This window comes from Harmonia axyridis, chromosome 7, assembly GCF_914767665.1.
Source record: "Harmonia axyridis chromosome 7, icHarAxyr1.1, whole genome shotgun sequence".
NCBI lineage: Eukaryota > Metazoa > Arthropoda > Insecta > Coleoptera > Coccinellidae > Harmonia > Harmonia axyridis.
The window spans coordinates 10,321,075-10,342,941 of NC_059507.1; the positions used below are offsets into that span (position 1 = coordinate 10,321,075).

At 35.8% G+C, this 21,867-nt stretch overlaps 1 protein-coding gene across 1 annotated transcript; it reads left to right on the plus strand.

Annotated features, from left to right (window-relative positions):
• Positions 1-1,307: 1,307 nt before the first annotated feature.
• Positions 1,308-20,347, plus strand: LOC123684528. The gene is made up of 2 exons (XM_045623821.1): positions 1,308-2,577; positions 20,334-20,347. Exons 1-2 carry the CDS (start codon positions 1,371-1,373, stop codon positions 20,345-20,347), a joined length of 1,221 nt encoding a protein of 406 aa, XP_045479777.1. The 5' UTR covers positions 1,308-1,370.
• Positions 20,348-21,867: the final 1,520 nt, after the last annotated feature.

The following is a 21,867-nucleotide window of genomic DNA, read 5'->3' on the forward strand; positions in this document are numbered from 1 at the left end:
GTTACAAATTCATTCTCTCTGGGCTGAGGGGCTAATACGTTCACGATATATTCACCACAATAGTCAACGCCCACCCGCTCTAGCCCCTGCACGTCGCGACCCCTCTGCTACCCAAGCAGTGTGGTGTAAACAGACTCTTAAGCTCTTGTTTTCTAAATGAAGGATTTCAAAGTTATTATTGAAGGTATGGTCCCATTCTTTTAAGTGATTCGCCTAGGTTGAAAACGAACTATCAGATGTATAACTCTTTTGGTGTTCCTTTATCCTTTTATTGAAAGATCTTCCTGTTTGTCCAATATAAACCATAGGGCAATCATTACAGGTTACTTTCCTTATACTATGCTATTATTATTAAATCACAGGCTTCGTGGCGAAGAACGAGCGCTCAGAAAAAATCGTTAGACTTTTTGATTGCCCTATGGTTTATATTGGACAAACAGGAAGATCTTTCAATAAAAGGATAAAGGAACACCAAAAGAGTTATACATCTGATAGTTCGTTTTCAACCTACGCGAATCACTTAAAAGAATGGGACCATACCTTCAATAATAACTTTGAAATCCTTCATTTAGAAAACAAGAGCTTAAGACTAACACTCTTAGAATCCCTAGAAATAAACAGGTATAATACCCAAAATATTCTGTTGAACGAACAAACGGATGTAAACTCATCCCCTTTATTGAATTTCTTCCGATAGTTTGGAAATCCCAGCCGGTAAATTGTCCAATATAACTTTGTAATTTATGATACCCTTTCGAATATTTTTGTTATTATTATTATGAATCTTCCATGTAGCCATATGGGGAAAGAGAAAAACATTGATTATTTAAAAAAAGAAAATGAAAAATTGAGAAATGTTATAAAGGAGATGAGGAGAACGCTGAACCTCCGTAACACTCAGCTGAGGAATATTCAGAAGAGATTGCGTATATTACAAGGCAAAAAAAATATTGCACAAAAAAATCCATCAAACTATGTGGATACATTCATGACTATGCAGATACGGCATAAGAAAAAGACGCCTTGGCTGCCTTCTGAAAAAAAGGTAACATTGGCTCTTTTTTACAGGAGTCCCAGTACCTACAAGTTCTTGCGTCAGAAAGGGTTCCAGTTACCAGGTGTTTCGACACTGAAGTCATGGTTGACAAATTTTCGGTGTAAGCCAGGTTTCAATAAAAAAATTTTCGTCAACCTGACAATAAAGGCTGAGTCGATGATGCTCAAAGAGAGAAAATGTGTTCTCATGTTTGATGAGATGAGTATTAAAAAAAATATTGATTACAATAAAAAAAACTGATGAAATTGAAGGGATTGTGGATCTTGGTGAATTTGGGCGAAAATCTTCTCCTGCTAACCAGGCGCTGGTTTTAATGATTAGAGGTATTTACAGCTCCTGGAAAATACCGATTGCATATTTTGTCTCTGATAATGGGGTGTCTCATGCATCGTTGTTGCTCATCGTTACGGAGGCTTTGAAAAAACTTCAAGAATCAAAACTTTCAACGATAGGCATAGTTTGTGATTTATCCAGTACTAATCAGAAACTGTTTAGAAATTTGGGAGTCGAAAAGGCGAAACCATATTTTTTCGTGGAAGAAAAAAAATATTATGCATTTTTCGATACTCCTCACCTGTTGAAATCTATCCGTAACAATTTTTTGCATAATAATTTTATGTTAAATGGACAGTACATATGCTTTTCTGATATAAAAAAAGTATATGATATCGACAAAAAGAGTAGTACGGGAAAAGCTTTATTAAAATTGACGGATAAACATCTCAATCCTAACTGTTTCCAAAAAATGAACGTGAAGTTAGCAGCACAGTTATTGAGTCACAGTGTTTATGCTGCTATAATGACAGCCCTAAGAACTGGAGAACTAGTATCGGCAACAGCCGAAAATACTGCACGCTTTGTGGAAACCATCAACAACTTATTTGATGCTTTGAATAGCACACGGTTTCATTCAACAAAACCTTGTAATCGTGCACTTAGTGATAGAAATCCGGAAGTTATAACAGCCATTAATAATGGTTATGAATTAATTGAAAACTTGTATAAAGTTGGCAAAAATAACAAATTAACGAGGCCTGATAGTTTTGATGGTTTTCTATTAACTATAAATGCCGTGAAGCAATTTGCATATGATCAAAGAAATGGGGGATTCAACTATTTATTCACGGGAAGGCTTATTCAAGATCCTCTCGAGAATCAATTTTCTGTGTATCGTCAGAGAGGGGGATATAACAGAAATCCCACAGTAAGTTCATTCAGAACAGCATTCAAAATTAGCATTGTATCAGATTTTTTAAGGCCATCTGCAAGTGCCAATGCAGGTAGTAAGGCAGATGACGATGAAAATATTTTAGTGGCAGATAACAACGAACCTTTTCACTTATTGAATCTCGATGAAAACTCGTCTTCATCAGAATCGGACGATTCGGATTCTTCAAGTAGTCCAAGTAGTACTCCTGCCACCGAATTTCGAGATGAAGTGACATTGGAAAAATGTTCTGTAGTATATTTTGCAGTTTATTTGGTCAAAAAATGTTGGGAGCGTTTCGGGTGTGAAGATTGTAAAATCACTTTGGAGGCTCCTAAAAATCTTGAAAATGAAGATGAGCTCTTGATCTTTTTCAAAAATTACGGTTTAAATTTTGAATGTGGATTAAAAGCACCTACATCTTTGCTGGAGAAATTCACAACAATAGTTTTGGATTGTTTCAGCAAAGATATAGGGAAAAGTTGCAATGATAAAGTCATGTGTAATTTGAAAAAAAAAAGTGTTAAATGCATTAAAAATTTTCTGCCCGAATGGTTCGCAACGAATATCATCTGCTCGGAACATAGAAGATATATTTTAGATTTGTTGTTAAGAACTGCAATATATAAATATTGCAAAAATATTTCCAGCCTACTTAAATCTCGGCAATCATCGAAAAATGTGAAACTGTCAATTGTTCAACATTATTGAATATACAAAAGGCCAATTTTTTGTAATATTGACTACTTTCAATGTGATCTTGTGTCAATGACCATAGCTGTCGAGACACGTTAATTTAAATAAATAAATAAATAATCATTCAAAATAATAATAATAATCAATAAAGTCCCATTTTTAGAAAATAGGACTTTATTGATTTAAATTCGTTATAAATGAGCAGAAAAGCAAAACAACTTATATCTTAATATTGTACGAACAGAAGGAAAGTCCAAATAACCTTCAAAATATAAAGATCAAATAGAATATTTTTCTAATGTCACTTCGGTTCGAGCTATTCGATTGTGGGACTACTAAAAATAAATAAATAATTCTCTTTATTCCACAATAATTCAAATCATAATGAAATGGCGTCATCAAAATTGAGTAGTTCGGAGGATATTTTCTCGATATCATTGAGATTATTACTCCACAACAGAATATTCGTGTCATCTACATATTTCAATAGCAGGTATAAGAGAAGGTATATAGAAGCACAATAGGCTTTCATTGAGTTTCAACATATCATAAACGGAATTGTTGTCATACTACCAAAATATTTTCATTAACATATGGCTGACTACCTTGCAGGTAGACTCTGTTGCAGATGTAATTTGTAACAATGCTAATTTTGAATGCTTATTGTGGGATTTGATTCTTGAGTCGATCTTGAATAAGCCTTTCTGTCAATGAATTTTTGAGCCCACATTTTTTATCCGTTGCAAGTTGCTACACGGTTTTTATATATAGTGACAAGGAAACCATCAAATATATGGGTCTCGGTACCTAATTTGTTATTTTTGCCAACTTCAAAGAAATAATTGCCAGTTAATTCATAATGATTATTGATGGTTGCAAGAGCATTCGCTCAGTATCTTCATGATTACAAGGTTTTATTGACTGAAACTGTGTGCTTTTCAAAGCATCAAATTCATTATCACCAGGGCAGCACTGAGACTCAATAACCCTCATCAATATCGTATAGTGTCTTATATCGGAAAAGCTTTATTCCCATAGAAAATTATTTTGTAAAGAATTGGTGCGGGTTGAATTCAAATGATAGAGAGTATCGAAGAAATACATCATATTGTTTCCTTCCAAGAACAAAAAAAAAACAGAAACTTTTGATTTCTAATTCAGTAAAAATTGAGGAAATCTCTCTAAATTTTTATTGAATTAGAAATCGAAAGCTTCTGACCTGGTCGTAGCTAAATTCTTTAATGTATTTCTGACATCTAAATTCACCTTGATACTCACTTGTTACCATTTACTTGAATATTGAAGGGATTGAGGCAATAGGTCCTTTCTCAAATGCTGGATAAATAACAGATTTAGAACAAGATCTTGTAGAACTGATGTTAACCAGAGAGCTAAGAGTTTTAATTAAACACGGATAACAACGATTCTGATTTAAAAAATCATTTTCAGTTCTTTCTTCGTTAATGGTTGAGCTTGGATTTAATAAAGTAGCTTATTTACTTTATAAAAAAAACTGCACAGCACTAAGAGTGGCTATTTGCTTAGTATGTATAGAAAAACTAAAATTCCATCTGTCTCTACCAACTCTTGAACTTTTCTTTATAAAATTTCTTTTATTTGATATTAAAACTGAATTTTCCAATTTTCAAGTTTTTTCCTTCATTTTTACCAAAAAAGATGTATTACTAGGAAACCTCTAATATTTCAAGCTCCTGACCTATATGAAAAATCCATTGATATGTTCAATCCACAAACTACAACCCGAAAATTTTCATTTCAATTTTAAATATAAGGTAAATATAAAAATAAAACATGATTTTATTTATTTTCAACATCATTGAGATATTTCAATACAATTTGGTTGTTTAAGGTAAACTTTTCTTCAAATATTCATAAAAACATGGGCTGATTTTTCGGTCAGAAAATATTATTACAGTCGAATAATAAAATACATAACTCTAAGAATCGTAAAAGGTTGGGAAAAAATGATCGAAACCAACTGTCAAATGGTAAATATAGCTTTTGAGAAATTTCATAGGAACTTACGACATTAGGAAATTAATGTTGATAGAAACTTTACCTATTCTCACTCAATCTATGACAAAACAATGTCAATCGAATATTCTTCAAATACATTCAATTGCAATATCGATATCCCGGAAAATGGAGTTTATTCCATTCATAAATCCTGAAAAAACCTAGAGATATCATTTCATGACGACTGGACCTGATTAGTGATTTCATGATAACTTGTAGCATTGTACTTGTTTATCACAAATACACGCCACTGGCGTAAATTCTTATTGTAGAGCAGAAAAAATATCAAAATATAGAAATCTTCTGACCGCTCTATTTCAAATGTTTTAGTTCTTCAAAATAACACCAATTCTTTCAGAGGGCTCCACTTTACGGACCAATTTTTTGACAGTAAAATTCGAGGCTTAACGTGAGTGCAACTAGATGGCGCTCAACATCAACAAAATCGAAAAAAGCACTACACTGGCTTACTATCCTTTCCTTATACTATGACCTAACAGAAGAAGTATGCTTCTAGAATGCCCTCCCAGAAAATATTCGATACGCTAAACCATTCGGAATAGGGAGAAATCTGATGAATTCCATAGTTTTGTCAAATAATTACTAAAAACAGAGAATGCCGATAGATTTTTCCTCATTAAACGCACCATGAGAGCAATTGTACATTTTGAGTATTCTGCAACGCGAGGCGATCTGATGTGCTCACAAAAGTAAATTGACGCGTCGACTGGAACTTAACATGTATGCCCACAAGGCCAATCGACGCGTCGATCGGATCTAGCCAGCGTTCAGTCGCGTCGACTGTAGTATGTTTCCGCCTTAAGTTTGTATGTTTTCATTTTTTCATTTCAATTTTATTTTAATGTTGACGTTCTTCTTCATTTTCATAATATTAAAAATGCTTCAAATTATATTGTAGGTGCTAATCATAATGGAGTCTGATGCCTCTCGCCACAATATAAATATCTCAATTATCATCATCGTTAAGTCCACATCGTTTCCAGCTGGTTAAGCCCCTTCTACGCCCGCGTAGGGACCTGGGTCATGAACGTCATTAGATTTACACCGGCTCCAACACATCATTTGATTATCTTTCGCTGAATGTGACGTAAACCCATCCCGTCCGTTGCGGGGTTGCTCTCGTCAGAACCGTTCGGTCAGCGGACACTTTCAGAGAGAAAGAGAGAAGACTCCCTCTACTGGCAGTGTTGCAACCTGCGGAAATTTACCGTGTCGCCCGGGGGATAATTTTTCACGACTGCGAGAATTGGGATTTGGGCCGGATTGTCGTGATAGAATAAAATAGAGGGTCGCCAGAGAGAGGCGAAGGTTTTGCCAGGCGTGGCCTCGACGTTATTCGAATTTTTCATTGTCATCTGATGGGAGGATGCAGGAAAATTTAGAAACGTTTCGGGATCCAGCGGATAGGTGGCGCTGAGTGTTAACTATCACGTATGGTTCCATTTTCGTTATCATAGGAAGCGAGTATGTAGGAAAGGTTGGAATCGTTTCAAGGTGCAGCAGACAGGTGGCGCTGTGTGTTAATTATCACTCATGCTTTCATGTCTACAAAGAGGAAGATTTCAACATTCAAATTAATTCGAAACGTGTCCTAAGCAGTTGCAGTTGCATTATTAAAATTATCCAACAGAGCGATAATGAGTTGTTTAGGTGGTATGAGGATTGGTATTATGAAAAATTTGTGTGAATTGAGTGAATTTTATTGACATAGTGGGAGCGAGCTGATGAATGTAATTTCCTATGTTAACCATTTCGTCCAAACATCCGAGCGACAAGCCATGATTTCTCTAACAATCAATCATAAAATAATATTTACTTATCACGTTATTTATGGAGGTACTGAATGAAACGTTTTTAACAGCCATTGGCGTATTTGAACGATCCCAAATGTTGATAATGAAAACGCGAAGGTTAAAACTATCACAGGTTTTTATTTTGATCAAATCAAGATCTGCTTCGCTTTGTACATAAAGTGCTTGTAAAAATTCGAACATTTTTTTTACAACACATTTTATTTTCAATTTGCAAGTTTTTTCAGCACGCACACAGATCTAACCTTTGCTTGATGTTTTATTCCATTATAGTATAATTTTCACGGGGTGTATACATGTGTCTTACACAGGAACATCGTTTTAAAATGATCTTTGAGTTGATAGTTATGTTCCCGAGTAATCAAGCTAAAATTAACATTAATAATTGCTAAAATCGGCCAAGGGGTTCAAGGGAAAATAAATTACAAACATTGTAGAGATTTTCCTCTTCCTTCAATTTTGCCCTGTGTTCATTGAATACCTATTATTTTCTATGGTTTGGTGATTAGCATGCCAAATTTGGAACAGATGTATTGGTTCGAAGGCGTAAACGCATTTTGTTCCACATTCGGCACAATAGCTTCTCGGCGTACAGAAACTTTTGCCGCCATCTGACGCTAATTTTGTGAGTTAGGTCAATTCTACTATGCCTTACATCTGTCGACATATTATTCGCAAAGTTTTGGTGGTCGAAAAACCTTGAAAAAAATTTTTTAGGGAAAAAGAACATTCATTATAAGATAGGATTGAAAGTTATATGTTAACTTGTGCCATATGCGGAACATTTCGTAATGAAGGCTGAGCCATCTGTTTAATCGGCAAATTTCACTCAGGAATATTTCCCATGCTGTAATTGTAGGACATTGTGGAGGAGAACATTATTAGACAAAGAATTTAGTGGCTATTTACCACTGGCTGAATTCAAACTTGGTCCATCAGAAATTCTAACAAGATCTTACGTGACATCTAAGAAACGTGGCCGACTAAGTTTCTCACTGCAGTCACAATTCGATTTGAAAAAAAAAAAGTATTCTTTTCCACAGATACCTTCCCCAGAATAACCCAAAGATCGCCAGAGATATAAATATCCTGAGTGCAATGCAAATTCACAAGTTTCCTGTTAAAATTTAATGCTACATTGTCTCAACTAGGGTCAAAATTATTTACGACGTTTCCACTTGGAATAAAAATATGTATTTCACTATATTGAAACCCATCTGTGATACATTGATTTGAATAAGTAACATGTGTTAGTTCCCTTCAACGAGAGTTGTGCCATATTTGGCACATGTCATAATATCAACTATTAGAGAATTTTTTTTAGACTTTTTTATTAATAAAGAAATAGATACCCGATACATAACACCTGAAAAATGACCGGGTGAGGGGTTAAGGCATTTTAGATAAATAAATCCCGATTGAAAATCAATCGGAGCCGATGCATAACTACAACTTCCTCCCAATCTGTTCAATTTTCAAAGGTCCTCCCCTCTCAACTCTACCACGTCCCCTAATCCATCTCGGGGTAGCGAAAGGGTTCAATTTCCACGGGAGAAACCCGCAGAATTGAGTTAGCTCATCAATTTTCCCTCCCTCGGCGAGAAGTATCGGGATAAAAGTCGCGATTCGTTAGTGTTTTCGATCCCCGCCCGAAATTCTGTATTCAGTACGCGGACACGCCGCTGTGTTTCCGAGGGGGCCTATATATATCAGCCGTTCGGGAACGAAAACGTTTTCTGGCCGGATGAGGCAGACGGTCCATTTGTACACTCATAAGAAATTCAGCGCTGCCGTTCGCCAAGGTATTTTGGACGGACGGGTAAGATTTCAACGTGGGCTGGAGCGTTTTTTGAAGTAGGATAGTGTAGTCTCGTAAAGCTAGCAGGGCCACTTTGGAATTTTCGATTTTTGGTAGTTATTTACTTTCTGCCAAACTGCTTTGAACGAGGTGAAATTTTCCAGACTTACTAATTTTGTGGTGAAGATTAAGAATCGGATGTCAACAAATTCCGATCGCCTGCAGTTTTTCGAAAAATAAATTTTCCGAAATAAATATATCCAAAAAACGGAAAAAAAAATTTCTATTTTAATTGAAGGGTGTTTTTTTAGAGCTATAGAACTTTAAATTGCAATAAAACAACGATGGATTGTTCGATTGACATGAATTTTATTTATCCGCAAGATAATCTTGTGGCATTACATTTTAAATATGATTTCTGACATATGACCGCCACGGCTGGCTCGGATGTAGTCCAATCTGGACGTCCAATTTTCGATGACTTTTTCCAATATTTGTGGCCGTATATCGGCAATAACACGGCGAATGTTGCCTTCCAAATGGTCAAGGGTTTGTGGCTTATCCGCATAGACCAATGACTTTACATAGCCCCACAGAAAGTAGTCTAGCGGTGTTAAATCACAAAATCTTGGAGGCCAATTCACAGGTCCAAAGCGTGAAATTAGGCGGTCACCAAACGTGTCTTTCAATAAATCGATTGTGGCACGAGCTGTGTGACATGTTGCGCCGTCTTGTTGGAACCACAGCTCCTGGACATCATGGTTGTTCAATTCAGGAATGAAAAAGTTAGTAATCATGGCTCTATACCTATCACCATTGACTGTAACGTTCTGGCCATCATTGTTTTTGAAGAAGTACGGACCAATGATTCCACCAGCCCATAAAGCGCACCAAACAGTCAGTTTTTCTAGATGTAACGGTTTTTCGACATACACTTGAGGATTAGCTTCACTTCAAATGCGGCAGTTTTGTTTGTTGACGTAGCCATTCAACCAGAACTGCGCTTCATCGCTAAACAAAATAAAATGGACGTAGTACGCGATACGAATTCAGCACAGAACCATTATTTTCGAAATAAAATTGCACTATTTGCAAGCATTGTTCATCTATTCATGATGAATTGCCAAACCAAACTGAGAATAAATCACTTGACAGCTGTTAAATCGGTCGCCATCTTGAACAGTAATGCCAACTTAAAGTTATATACCTCGAAAAAAACACCCTTCAGAAGTTTCAATGTCAGTCCTGATGAATTCCCATAATGAAAATGGTGAATTCAAAGCACCTTTACCCTAGGAAATATCTTGAATGTGAAGATCAATAACGTCATTCTCTAAAACAATTGAAAAATTCAATACTTTTTTTGAAATTTGAAATCATTTATAACCTAACCTAATCGTTCATCTGTTAGGTTAGAGGTTAGATAAGAAATTCAGCGCTGCCGTTCGCCAAGGTATTTTGGACGGACGGGGTAAGATTTCAACGTGGGCCGGAGAGTTTTTTGAATTAGGATAGTGTAGTCTCGTAAAGCTAGCAGAAGCACTTTGGAATTTTCGATTTTTGCTAGTTATTTACCAACAAAATAAGTAATCGCAGCTTGAGGACTGGCGAATTAACAGATAAGAACAAAAAACCTCTATTAAATTTGCCTACGTTTCGAATCTTTATAGATTTTTCATCAAGGCTACAAAAGATTGAAAAAAAAAATTACTAAAATTGATGCCACCCCATTAGAAGAACAGAAAACAACGACAAAAAATTTCAACAAAACAATCGTACATCAAAGCATCTTTTAAAATGGAATTACACAATATAAAGACCGTGAAAACTCACTAATCCAGATGAAAGCTGCCTAAGAAGTCAAAATAATAAAATTGTAAAGTACAAAATTTTTCAAATATAAGTCAATAATTTATTCTTATTATTATAATTTTTTTCAATTAATTTTTATATACAACCGGCATTCTTTTCTTTCCCATTGATTCAAATGTAAGGCTCACCTCTTTATTAGGTTTTATAGATCTCTCCACCAAATTTCATTTCAGACTTCTTCAGAACATAAAACAGTCTCTGAAATTATTAAAGGGCATTTCCGGGCACTGGAAAATTTGTAAAGGTAACTCACGAACTCACATCGACCCTATTTATTTTATGCCAAACTGCTTTGAACGGGGTGAAATTTTTCAAACTTACTAATTTTGTGATGTAGATTAAGAATCAAGTCAAATTCTGATCGCCTCTAATTTTTACAAAAAAATAAATAATGAATAAATTTCATCAATCATCAGATCAAGTTCATTCCTTTTATATTAAGCCAATTGAAAACTCTATGGTCTGTTGCACACATGGCGGTGCTAGTATTAAATCTATATGATTTTTAGTCAGTACCAACCTTCAAACGATACGTGTCATAATTTGACAGCAGTCCGACCATTAGCTTGTGAGATATTGCGTTCTGAGTGTTATTTGAAAAAAGATGGAAAAAAATTTCGTGTGCTGATAAAATATTGTTTTTTGAAGGGAAAGAATACAGTTGAAGCAAAATCTTGGCTTGTTGAAGAATTTTCGGGATCTGCACCAGGAAAATCATCAATCAACCATCATTGATTGGTATGCTCAGTTTAAACGTGGTGAAATGAGCACCAAAGACGGGGAACACAGTGGACGCCCAAAAGAGGCTGTCACCGACGAAAAAATCAAAAAGTTCACAAAATAATTTTGAATGACCGTAAAGTGAAGTTGATCGAGATAGCAGACACTGTGAAGATATCTAAACGTGTACATCATATCATTCACGAATATTTGTACATGAGAAAGCTGTATACAGAATGGGTGCAACGTGCTAATGATCCTGAGCAGTGTTTGAAGCTGTTTAAGTACAATATACCTGAATTTTTGCGTCGACATGTGACAATGGATGAAACATGGCTCCATCATTTCACTCCGGAGTCCAATCCACAGTCAGCTGAGTGGACTGCACACGATGAACCGAATTCAAAGCTAGGAAAAACACAACAGTCAGCTGGCAAGGTTATGGCATCAGTATTCTGGGATGTGCAAGGTATAATAGTCATTGATTACCTCCAAGAGGGCTAGACCATCAACAGCGACTATTATATAGTGTTATTGGATCGTTTTAACGATGAAATCTTCCAAAACGGCCCCATTTGAAGAAAAATAGGTGATGTTTCATCAAAACCATGCGATGTGTCACAAATCAATGAAAACAATGGCAAAATTGCATGAACTCGACTTGAAATCAACTCAAGTTCAAGTCAAGTAGTAGTTTTTCAATGTTTAGTCAAGTACATAATAAATAAATACTCGACATTGAAAAACTACTACCTGACTTGAACTTGAGTTGATTTCAAGTCAAGCTCGAGCCAAGTATCTTGAATATCAAGCCAAGTAGCTTGAATATCAGTAGGGCTTGATATTCAAGCTACTAGGCTCAAGCTCAAGTAGCTTGAGCTTGACTTGAAACCAACTCAAGTTCAAGGCAAGTACGTAGTAGTTTTTCAATGTTAGGTCAAATATTTATTCAAGGAAAATATTAAGTACTCGATATAATATTGATGAACTTGACTTGAACTTGAGTTGCTTTCAAGCTAAGCTCAAACCAAGCTCAAACCAAGTAGCTTGAACATCAAGCCAAGTCGTGAATCCCTGAAACTATCAGTGGTCCAATAAAAAAATTTCTAGAAGAAAAAAAGCGGGCACAGTTCCAGAAAAAATATCACTCTGTAGATTGGCATTCAAAATTAGCATATCATGATGAAACTTGATGAACATGATGAAAACCTTGAATTGAAATATCTATGTCAAATTCAAGTTGATTATCTTGTGAAGGGAAAGTGCTATGAGAAAAAACTTGAGAACAAGTTTAACACCCTGTATCACGAAAACAAAACGTTAGCAGGACATTTTTTCCCGAGGAATTTTTCATTTTCGGTTGTATCTACAATTTAGGAACAACCTGTATAAAAAATTTAATAATTATTTTTCCACCGAACGATTCCGAAGCTTTATCATTCGAAATAATAAACCGAAAGCGGAGGATTTTCTTTACAAAGAGTGGAATGTCGTGTTCACTGTCGTCTCAAGCGTTCCAGGGAAGATATCTCCTCTCACGAGCCATCATCTTCTCTCTCCCTGAAATCTACAATACATCCGTCTTATACGATAGGAAGCAAATTGGCGGCAATCTCGAATTTCTCGGGAGACTCGATGTTTTCTAGATCGAATAACCGAGAGAGGAAGCGTACGAAATGGGGCTACAAGGAGTGCGCTGTTCTCAAATAATTACCTGATTAATTTTCTCTTAGTAGGTTGAAGTTTGCATGAGGAACACACTCTGATATTTATGTATCGACTTTTCGCCCCCCTCTTAGATTTGCTCGATCTTGTTTTGATGAGGAATCTGTGCAAATTTAATATGTCTTCATTTTCTTTTTGGAGTTTTATGTTGATCTTGTTGAAATCATTTTGGATTATTATTGGGAATAATTAACTTTGGAATAGGAAATTTAAACTCGAAATTTTTCTCGAAAATTTCAGACTTTTACCTATTATTTTTGAAATAATGTACTGATCGCCCAACTACAAGCATTTTCGTGATCTCCGTAGTCGAATCAATCAATAAAATGATACAATAGTCCCATGAAGGAACTTTTATTTTTTTTCAATTCTCTAAGGGTTAGGTATGGAAAATTTTACGAAAATTTTTCAGGTGAGATCGGAATTCAGCTAATCAGGGATCGTCAATTTAGGCATCGCTCACCGATTCTCCATAGAACTCCCGGTTTTGAGAAAATTTGAACTCAAATTTGGGAAAAAATTGAATTTGCCTACAAAAATCGTTATATCTCCTGAAATATTCTTCACAGACCCCTCAAATAAAAAATGTTTTTCGAATATCAAGTTACGATCTAAAACATAGTGCGGTTTCAAGTGCGTAGCTCACGTCCAGAAGCAGTGGCAGCTTCGGAAAAATTATCAATTTTTTCTTTGAAAATTTCAGGTTTTTGCCTATAATTTATGAAATAATGTACTGATCGCCCAACTGCAAGCATTTTCGTAATCTACATAGTCGAATCAATCAATAAAATTATACAATATTCCCATGAAGGACTTTTTATTTTTTTTTCAATTTTCTAAGGGTTACTTAGGTATGGAAAATTTCACAAAAATTTTTCGAAAATTTTTTTTCAGGTGAGATCGGAATTCGACTTTTCAGAGATCGTCAACTCTGGCATCGCTCACCGATTCTTCGTAGAGCTCACGGTTTTGAAGAAATTTGAACTCGAAATTTGGGAGAAAAGTCAATTCCCTCCAAAAATCGTTATATCTCCTGAAATATTCTTCACAGACCCCTCAAATAAAAACGTTTTTCAAACATCAAATTCCGATCTAAAACTTACTGAGGTTTCAAAGGCGTAGCTTGCGTCCAGAAGAAGTTGCAGCATCGGGATTATTATTAATTTTTTTCTCGAAAATTTCAGATTTTCATTATAATTTCTGAAATAATGTATTGAGCGCCCAACTGCAAGCATTTTCGATGTCTATATAATCGAATAAATCTATAGAATGATACAATATTCCCATGAAGAAACTTTTATTTTTTTTTCGATTTTCTAAGGAGAAGTTGCAGCTTCGGGAATATTATCAATTTTTTTCTCGAAAATTTCAGGTTATTACTTATTCATACATAATTCATGATTCGCGGTTCTTCCTAATGGTTTGAGAAATTATATTTCACGAGATAGAAGAACATAGTGTAAATTATGTGAAATAGTTATAAACAGACTAAACTAAGAATGATGATTTCATTTCAACGAAAATTAATGAATATCTGAATCTATCCGCTTTCGCGCGAAATCTTAACCAGACATCTCGCCTAGCAAAAATTGAAATGAATGAAAACTTCTCCGACTTTGCGAGAATTTCCCGACAAATATGTATTGCCCGGGCAGGTTCACGATGCTTGCTGAAGGATAAGGAAGCAAAAAGTCGAGTGCCAGTGCTCAATATAGGCACGGCTTGGCAAACATTCCTACGGGTTCCTTTATAAATGGATATTCCATTTTCCTGCTCGAGTTATTGGATTCGTCTTTGTTTACACTGAAATACTTTTGACGGAGTTTTGTTGACGCAATAGAAAGGACGTGACCATAGACTAGTTGAATTTTTCTTTGCTTCAAATGCAGGTGTTTTGAGGAAAGGTGGATTTCTTCATTGGTTTTGGGAGAATTCCGGGTATTGTTAGCAAAATTTGATTAAAAAAATCATTAAATTTTCATAGATAACGGTTTGTCTTCTTAACTATAGGAGACTGAATATTTATTATGCATCAGCAAATAGTTTTTGAAGATTTACACATCATCGTGAGTTAAAATGTCTAAATGGCTTGCTAGTTACTTCCTGATCCTCTCTATATCAATTTAGATATTCTTTTGGTGAGACTCTTGCAAATTTTTCAAGATTATCCTTATATACTAAATGACAAAGAAATTGCAATACCGAGAAGGAGCTGTTTGAATTTCAATTTTTTTTTGTTGGTGAAACATAGATAGTAAAGCAAGGAGTAAATGATTGAAATTTGGAGAAAAAACGAAAGGTTTACAATTTTTTTCCAATGAATTTATTACTAATGTGTTTGTCCACCGTGATTATCCATACACTCACCAACACGTCTCGGCATTGATGCAATAAGATGGTCTTTTTATTCTTGAGAGAAACTATCCCAAGCTACCTGTACTTAATGTCTCAGAGCCTCAAAAGTCCGTGGGGGCTAGCGTTAATTTCTTAGCCTTCTACCCATGATGTGCCAAACATTCTCTATGGGCGAAAAATCGGGAGATCTGGGCGGCCATGGCAAAAAATTCACATGGGTCGCTTCGAAAAAGTTTAAACTAAGTCTGGCAACATGAGGTCCGGCATTATCTTGCTGAAATATTGGATTCTTGAGCCGGTTAAGGTAAGGGAGAACAATGGCTCCACTATTTCTTGAAGGTAATGCAGCGCTGTCATTTTAGCTCGAATAAAGACTAAAGATGACCCACTTGCATGTGCAATAGCACCCCATACCATAACGCCTACTGTCCGGTGGACATGACGCTCAATATCAAAATGAGGTTCACGTCTTTCTCCCCGACGTCTTTTAACCCTTCTTCGGCCATCATGTGCACCCAAGGAGAATCGAGATTCATCAGAAAAGACGACCTGTTGCCATTTCACATTCCAATGTTGCATTCTCTGCATCACTGTAATCGTTGCCGGCGATACTCAACCGTCAAAGCTAACACAAGATGGGGTTGATAATGCTGCAGTCCAAAAGACCTTATTTGGCGGTAAACCATTTGGACAGTTACATGGCGTTGTTCTCCTAACCACTCATCAGCCAAATAGCGAGTGGTCGCAAATGGGTCTCTAATGGCCATAAGTCTTAGACGTCGATCTTGAACTTCATTTATGCCCCTTCGACGTCCGGTGCCTACTCTTCTTAGATTTTGGGCATTAGCAAACCACGCTTGACAACATCTCATAACAGTAGTTGGATTCCTGTTCGTACGGTGGGCGTTTTCTCGAAATGACAACCCCGCCTTCCGTAGACGAATAATAATTCGACCTCTTTCAAATTCACTTAGCTGGCGATGAATTCCGCATACACGAGCTCTAGGCATTTTAACAACAACTTAACATCGACTTTGGATCTCTTCGAACAGCTGGTTTGTTATAAAATTTAAAAAACCTGCAAAAAACGACTGCAATTGATGTAATAAAATTTGTTAAAATGAAAAAACCTACACGATTTTTTTCCCGAAATTCAATAATTTACTACTTGCTATCTATGTTTTACAAAAAATAAATAAAATTCGAACAACTCCTTTTGTCAGTCAGTATATTTTAGAATAGCAATATGTAATCAATGAAAGGAAAAATTGATTTGAAGAAAATAAATTGGAATTGGAATTCAATAATTTTTAATTCAGAAATGGAAAATTGTAATTCAGAATTGGTTACATATAATTCGGAACTAATAAAAATGAATAGCCATATCTATGTATGTAATACCTGTGTTGCATATTGTACTGACACCTCACATTCGGTACTGTTCTGAATCACATATTACATTATCTGAAATTGAATTACTAACCTCAGAAATAAAATTTTCCTTTTCTCGAATATAAGTTACTTTTTCAATTTACTATTCTGAATTACAACATTGTTTTTGTGAATTCCAACTTCCTAATCTGAATTTCAATTTGGTTTTTCTGGAATTAAATTAACAATTCTGAAATGGTTCCTTTTCTGAAATTGAACTTTAATTTCCTGAACTACAATGGACTAGTTTAGTGATGTTGATAATACTATATTTGACACGATAGAATTGAAATATAGAGCAAAACTGATAAATCAGTGAAAAAAATTTGAAAATCCATCAATAAATGACTGAGAAATAGATTATTTAAATTTACGTATTTTAGCGCGGAACGTCTTTGGTCTCCGACTCGTCTGTGACGTCACGCCACTTGCCTGTAATCGCTAGACCATAAATTACGTTTAAATACTTAGCCGCGCCAAGGCTCTCGCGCCGTTTGTAGTTGTACAGTGTAGTGTTAACTCGAGTTTTGTTTTTATGTCACCATAATGGAAGAAGGCTTCGTGAAAGGACAAAGTTATTTTTACTCAATAACTTATTTCAGATTTTTTAAGATAATTGAATTGTAACTTATTTCAAACCAACTTACACCTTAGTATTTTTATTATCAGAAATAGACAGCTAGTACTGATAGGTACTTACATCAAAATGATCTTCACACACATATGAAGTAGTTTTAGGTCCAATTAAGTCACGCCTCAGCAATTTGCACCACTTCTTCCTTCGATTCATGTGGTACATGAAAAAACAATTTATTGGGGTTTTTTATTGTCGTGCTTGCACACATAGGCACAATACAATATTTGTAGGATTTTTTTTTATTTCAGCCATCGTGTAACGAACAAAACACGTCATGAACGGCACAAGTGATTGTACACCAATGAATTCGTAAGCACTCTGCGAATACCAGTCGCCTCGTGTAAGTGGCGTGACGTCACACACAAGACTATGAAATTTTTCTTTCAAGCGCAACTTCGAAGTCCCATAACTTTTTCATTTCTAGAGATATTTCAATGATTCTTCCATATTTTTGTTTCATTTTACTCAAATTTTTAGAATTAATCCTTAACAAAAAAATGAAAACTAGTCCATTGTAAAAGATGTAGTATCGATGACCTGGCATTATCAGATCCTTTCATCGTTTGATCCTTTTTTTGAGACGATATATCTGTTGTGGAAAGTTCCCACTCAACCCTTACTGAGAATAATAGACAACTTGAGTTTGGTAAATCTCACAAAGAGCACGATAATATTATTATGGCTTTCCATCAAGTCGAAAACAACCCGAGCATCTATTCAGCATCGAAATGGTTGAACGTAAACGTTGAACGTGGTTCCTTTCGTCAGCTTAAATTTTGCAACGGATGTAGAATTCGCCTCGCCCAAAGGGTTATTCGTTTTTACAGGGTTTGAAGTACTTCAAAACCTTCCGCTGCGCGGTTTTGAGTAGATTAACTTTTCCCGAGACCGGTTTGAATTGAGTGGCCCTGCTTTGTTCATTGGCGATTTAGCATAAAGAGAGAATAAGGGCGGATTTCGTTCGAGTGTTGATGCAGAGCTCTCGTGTAGCTTGATCCGAGTGATTTGCGAGGAAAGACGAGTTCGTTTTGTTATTTCGGATAATGAAGTTCGGGGAATGAGTTATATTTTGGAATATCTATTGTGGATTTCACGAAATTTTTACTACCACTCCACTAATTGAACAGCTTCTTTTGGACATTCAAGATATTAGGTGTAGTAAAAAGAAATCCATTATTTTTCCAATATATGGCTTTAGTTACTTATCTATATCTCGTGTTGTGTAAGTCCGGGTTCCACTATATGGCGGTAGAAGGATTTATGGCGATAAAAAGCAATTAGACATGATGACCGTGCCTATCCGAAATTGTCGTCACAATTCTTGATATAAATGTACCTACATTAGTGTAACAATGGTCTTTCGTGGAACTTTTTTATTCATAGGGTTCTCAGAAAGATACAATAGAGAATATCTTCCCCCTACCCTAATAAGTGTGCAGGCACCATGATACCATTGCGCAGGAATACAACTTAGAGAATAAGAAAAGGAAGAAGAAATTCACGGAGTACAATGTGATTTTATGTTTGTAACCCAGGTATGAAACTGGGAAAAGGAGTTCAGGAAGTAAGTTACGAGGTGATGACCAGTTGAGTTAGTAGAGTGTTTCCAAGTGCTGTACCACAATAAAGTTCTCGTCTGTCGTCCATCAGTGTTTTAATCATCCCCACGAAAACGTGATAGGTACCCCAAAGATTATATTTCGTACTACAAAAACTGTTCTGACAGTTTTGTGATTAGTTGACTCAGTTTTGTTTGAGTGTGCGTGTAAGGATACTAGCAAAGAGAAAATACACCACATTTTACAGTTTTTCTTCGATAAAGGTGAAAATGCAAGCAAGGTGGGTGAAAATGTAAATAGTGTTTATGGTCCTGATACTGTAACAGCCAATCACGCGCAAATTTGGTTTCGTAGATTCAGTTCCGGTAATTTCGAACTCGAAGATGCACCATGCATTGGAAGGCTAATTGTCGAAGAAATCATTAAAATCATAGACATTGTCGAGTCCGACCGTCATGTAAAAATTGTTTTGATTGCCTAAGAGCTAAGGATTGCCCAAAACACCGTTTGAAACCATTTGCATAAGGCTGGAATCACGAAGAAGCTCGATGCATGGGTGCCACACGAGTTAAAGCAAAATTTACCTCATGGACCGAATTTCCATCTGCGAATTGCTGCTGAATAGCAATAAAATCGATCCATTTTCGAAACGGTTGGTGACTGGCGGTGAGAGGGGGATAATTGACGACAACGTCAAGCAAAAACGGTCATGATCGAAAAGCGGACAGCCGACGGAAACGGTGGCCAAGCTAGGATTCACGGCCATGAAGGTATTGCTGGGTGTTTGGTGGGATTGGCAGGGAATTATCTACAATGAGCTGCTCCCCTTTGGCAACACTGTTAACTCGGAACTGTACTGTGAACAATTGGACAACCTAAAGGAAGCAATCGCTCAGAAGCGGCCAACTTTTGCCAATAGGAGAGGAATTGTGCTCCATCAGAAGAACGCCAGGCCACACACATCGATGTTGACTCGCCAGAAGCTTCGGGAATCTGATTGGGAGGTTCTTATGCATCCTCCTTATAGTCCGGACCTGGCACCAAATCAGAACCATCTGTTCTTGTCCATGGCGAACAATTTTTCTGGGGAAAAATTCGCTTCATTAGAGGCTTGTGAAAATCCACAATAGGGACGATCTTATCGAACAAAAGGGCGCATATTTGACTTTAATCGTATCATTCTAACGATGGTAATTAAAGCCTTGTTTTTAATGCAAAAATAATGGATAACTTTTTGCAAAACCTTATATATGTATAACGTTTATTATTGGAAACAAACCAAATCCATTTCATGACTATTTTTTTGCTAGTTTTTATATCTATACAGTTGATGTTCTAAATATTAATTAGATTTTTAGGTGTTTTGTGTGTGAAGTATGTTTTGTTAAATTTAATTTTTTTTTTCAGGTGAGTCAGCCTAATATCATTTTCAACGGACAACCTATTTGGGTAAGTCGTGGTTTAAATGAAATCAAGTATTTGCGTGGAATACATCAGAAATGAAAAAAATTAATAAATAAGTGGATATGTCAAACTTCAGGGTCTTTTGTTTATATTCCATCCTTATATGACTCCAGGAATTTTTTTTTTCTGGAAACATTCAATGTCATCATATCTTTTGATGTATCCTGTTCATATCTTGGGAATACTCCCACATCATCTTCACCAAATTCTTATTCCTCCTTCGTTTTAGCGTGATAGATGTTGTCATATCAGCAGAACAACGAGGCAAAAATGCTATCTCCCATACACCCATAATTTATCTTAAGCGGTACGAACCACATACATAAATGATGGACCCGTATTTTCGGAGAATGCTCCCGATGTGTTCTCCAGAGTTCCCGAGGGAACGTCTACCTGAAATTAATGTTGAAGGGCAGTATAAAGTATATAGAAATATCTGCAGCGAGATCGCAGTGTAACTGCCGTAAAATACGGCGGAACGATATACGTACTGGCCTTATCCAACGATAACTGGTGCTTGTAGATTTGGAGAATAGTCGAGTCAATAAGTTCATATTTAATTCAAAGAGTTGATTCGGAACCCAGGGGACCATTAGAAGCTCGAAAATATACGTTATTCGAGGAAAGCGAAATATCTTCCGAAATCCATCTAGCGATACTACAAAATTCGGATTGTCAATCGAATGAAAATTATACGTTGCTTTAATAACAGGGAAAGAATTATTGACCTAGGAGACGAACGAATTATTTTTTCTGTGATGGAAAAAACGATTGACATTTTATCTCTGTTGACAGATCACAAAATATCACTTTCTATGGAATCACTTTTTTCCAGGGAAAATATCTTTAGTTTTTTAACAGGATTTTGACCAACCATAATAAACGAAATCATTAAAAACCTCTCTCATTCTATTAATATCTCCCCAAACCAGTTCTATTGATCGGATGTGGAAAGTGAGCGCAACTCCTCCCTATCAAGGCGATCAAATTGCCACGTGGCAGCATGTTTACTATTTCGAGCAATGAAAGTGACTAAATCGAAAAAAAAGTTCTTATGACGATCAATCAGCGTACTGGGATATACTCAAAAGGACTGGAGAGACAATAAATTCCCTGCACACTCTGAAATATTATGGACTTCTCAAGTGTGTTTGCATATATTTCATACACATAAAAAGCAAATACGAACACAATGAATGAAAACTGAGTAATAATAATAATAATAATAATAATATATTTATTTCCATAATCAAAACATACATTGAAAAGAAAATACGTCAATATAACTTAAGAAACTATGCAAAACTAAAACGTTCAGATTTGAAAAACAGAAATGAGGGTTAGATTGAACAGTACGCTCAATGCAGTGTGCTGGATCTCGCCCTTTCAATTATTTCTATAGATGTAAGAGTTTTATTATTATTTTTCATCAATTTAATTGAATAAAGACCTTTATTATTATTATTATTATTATTAA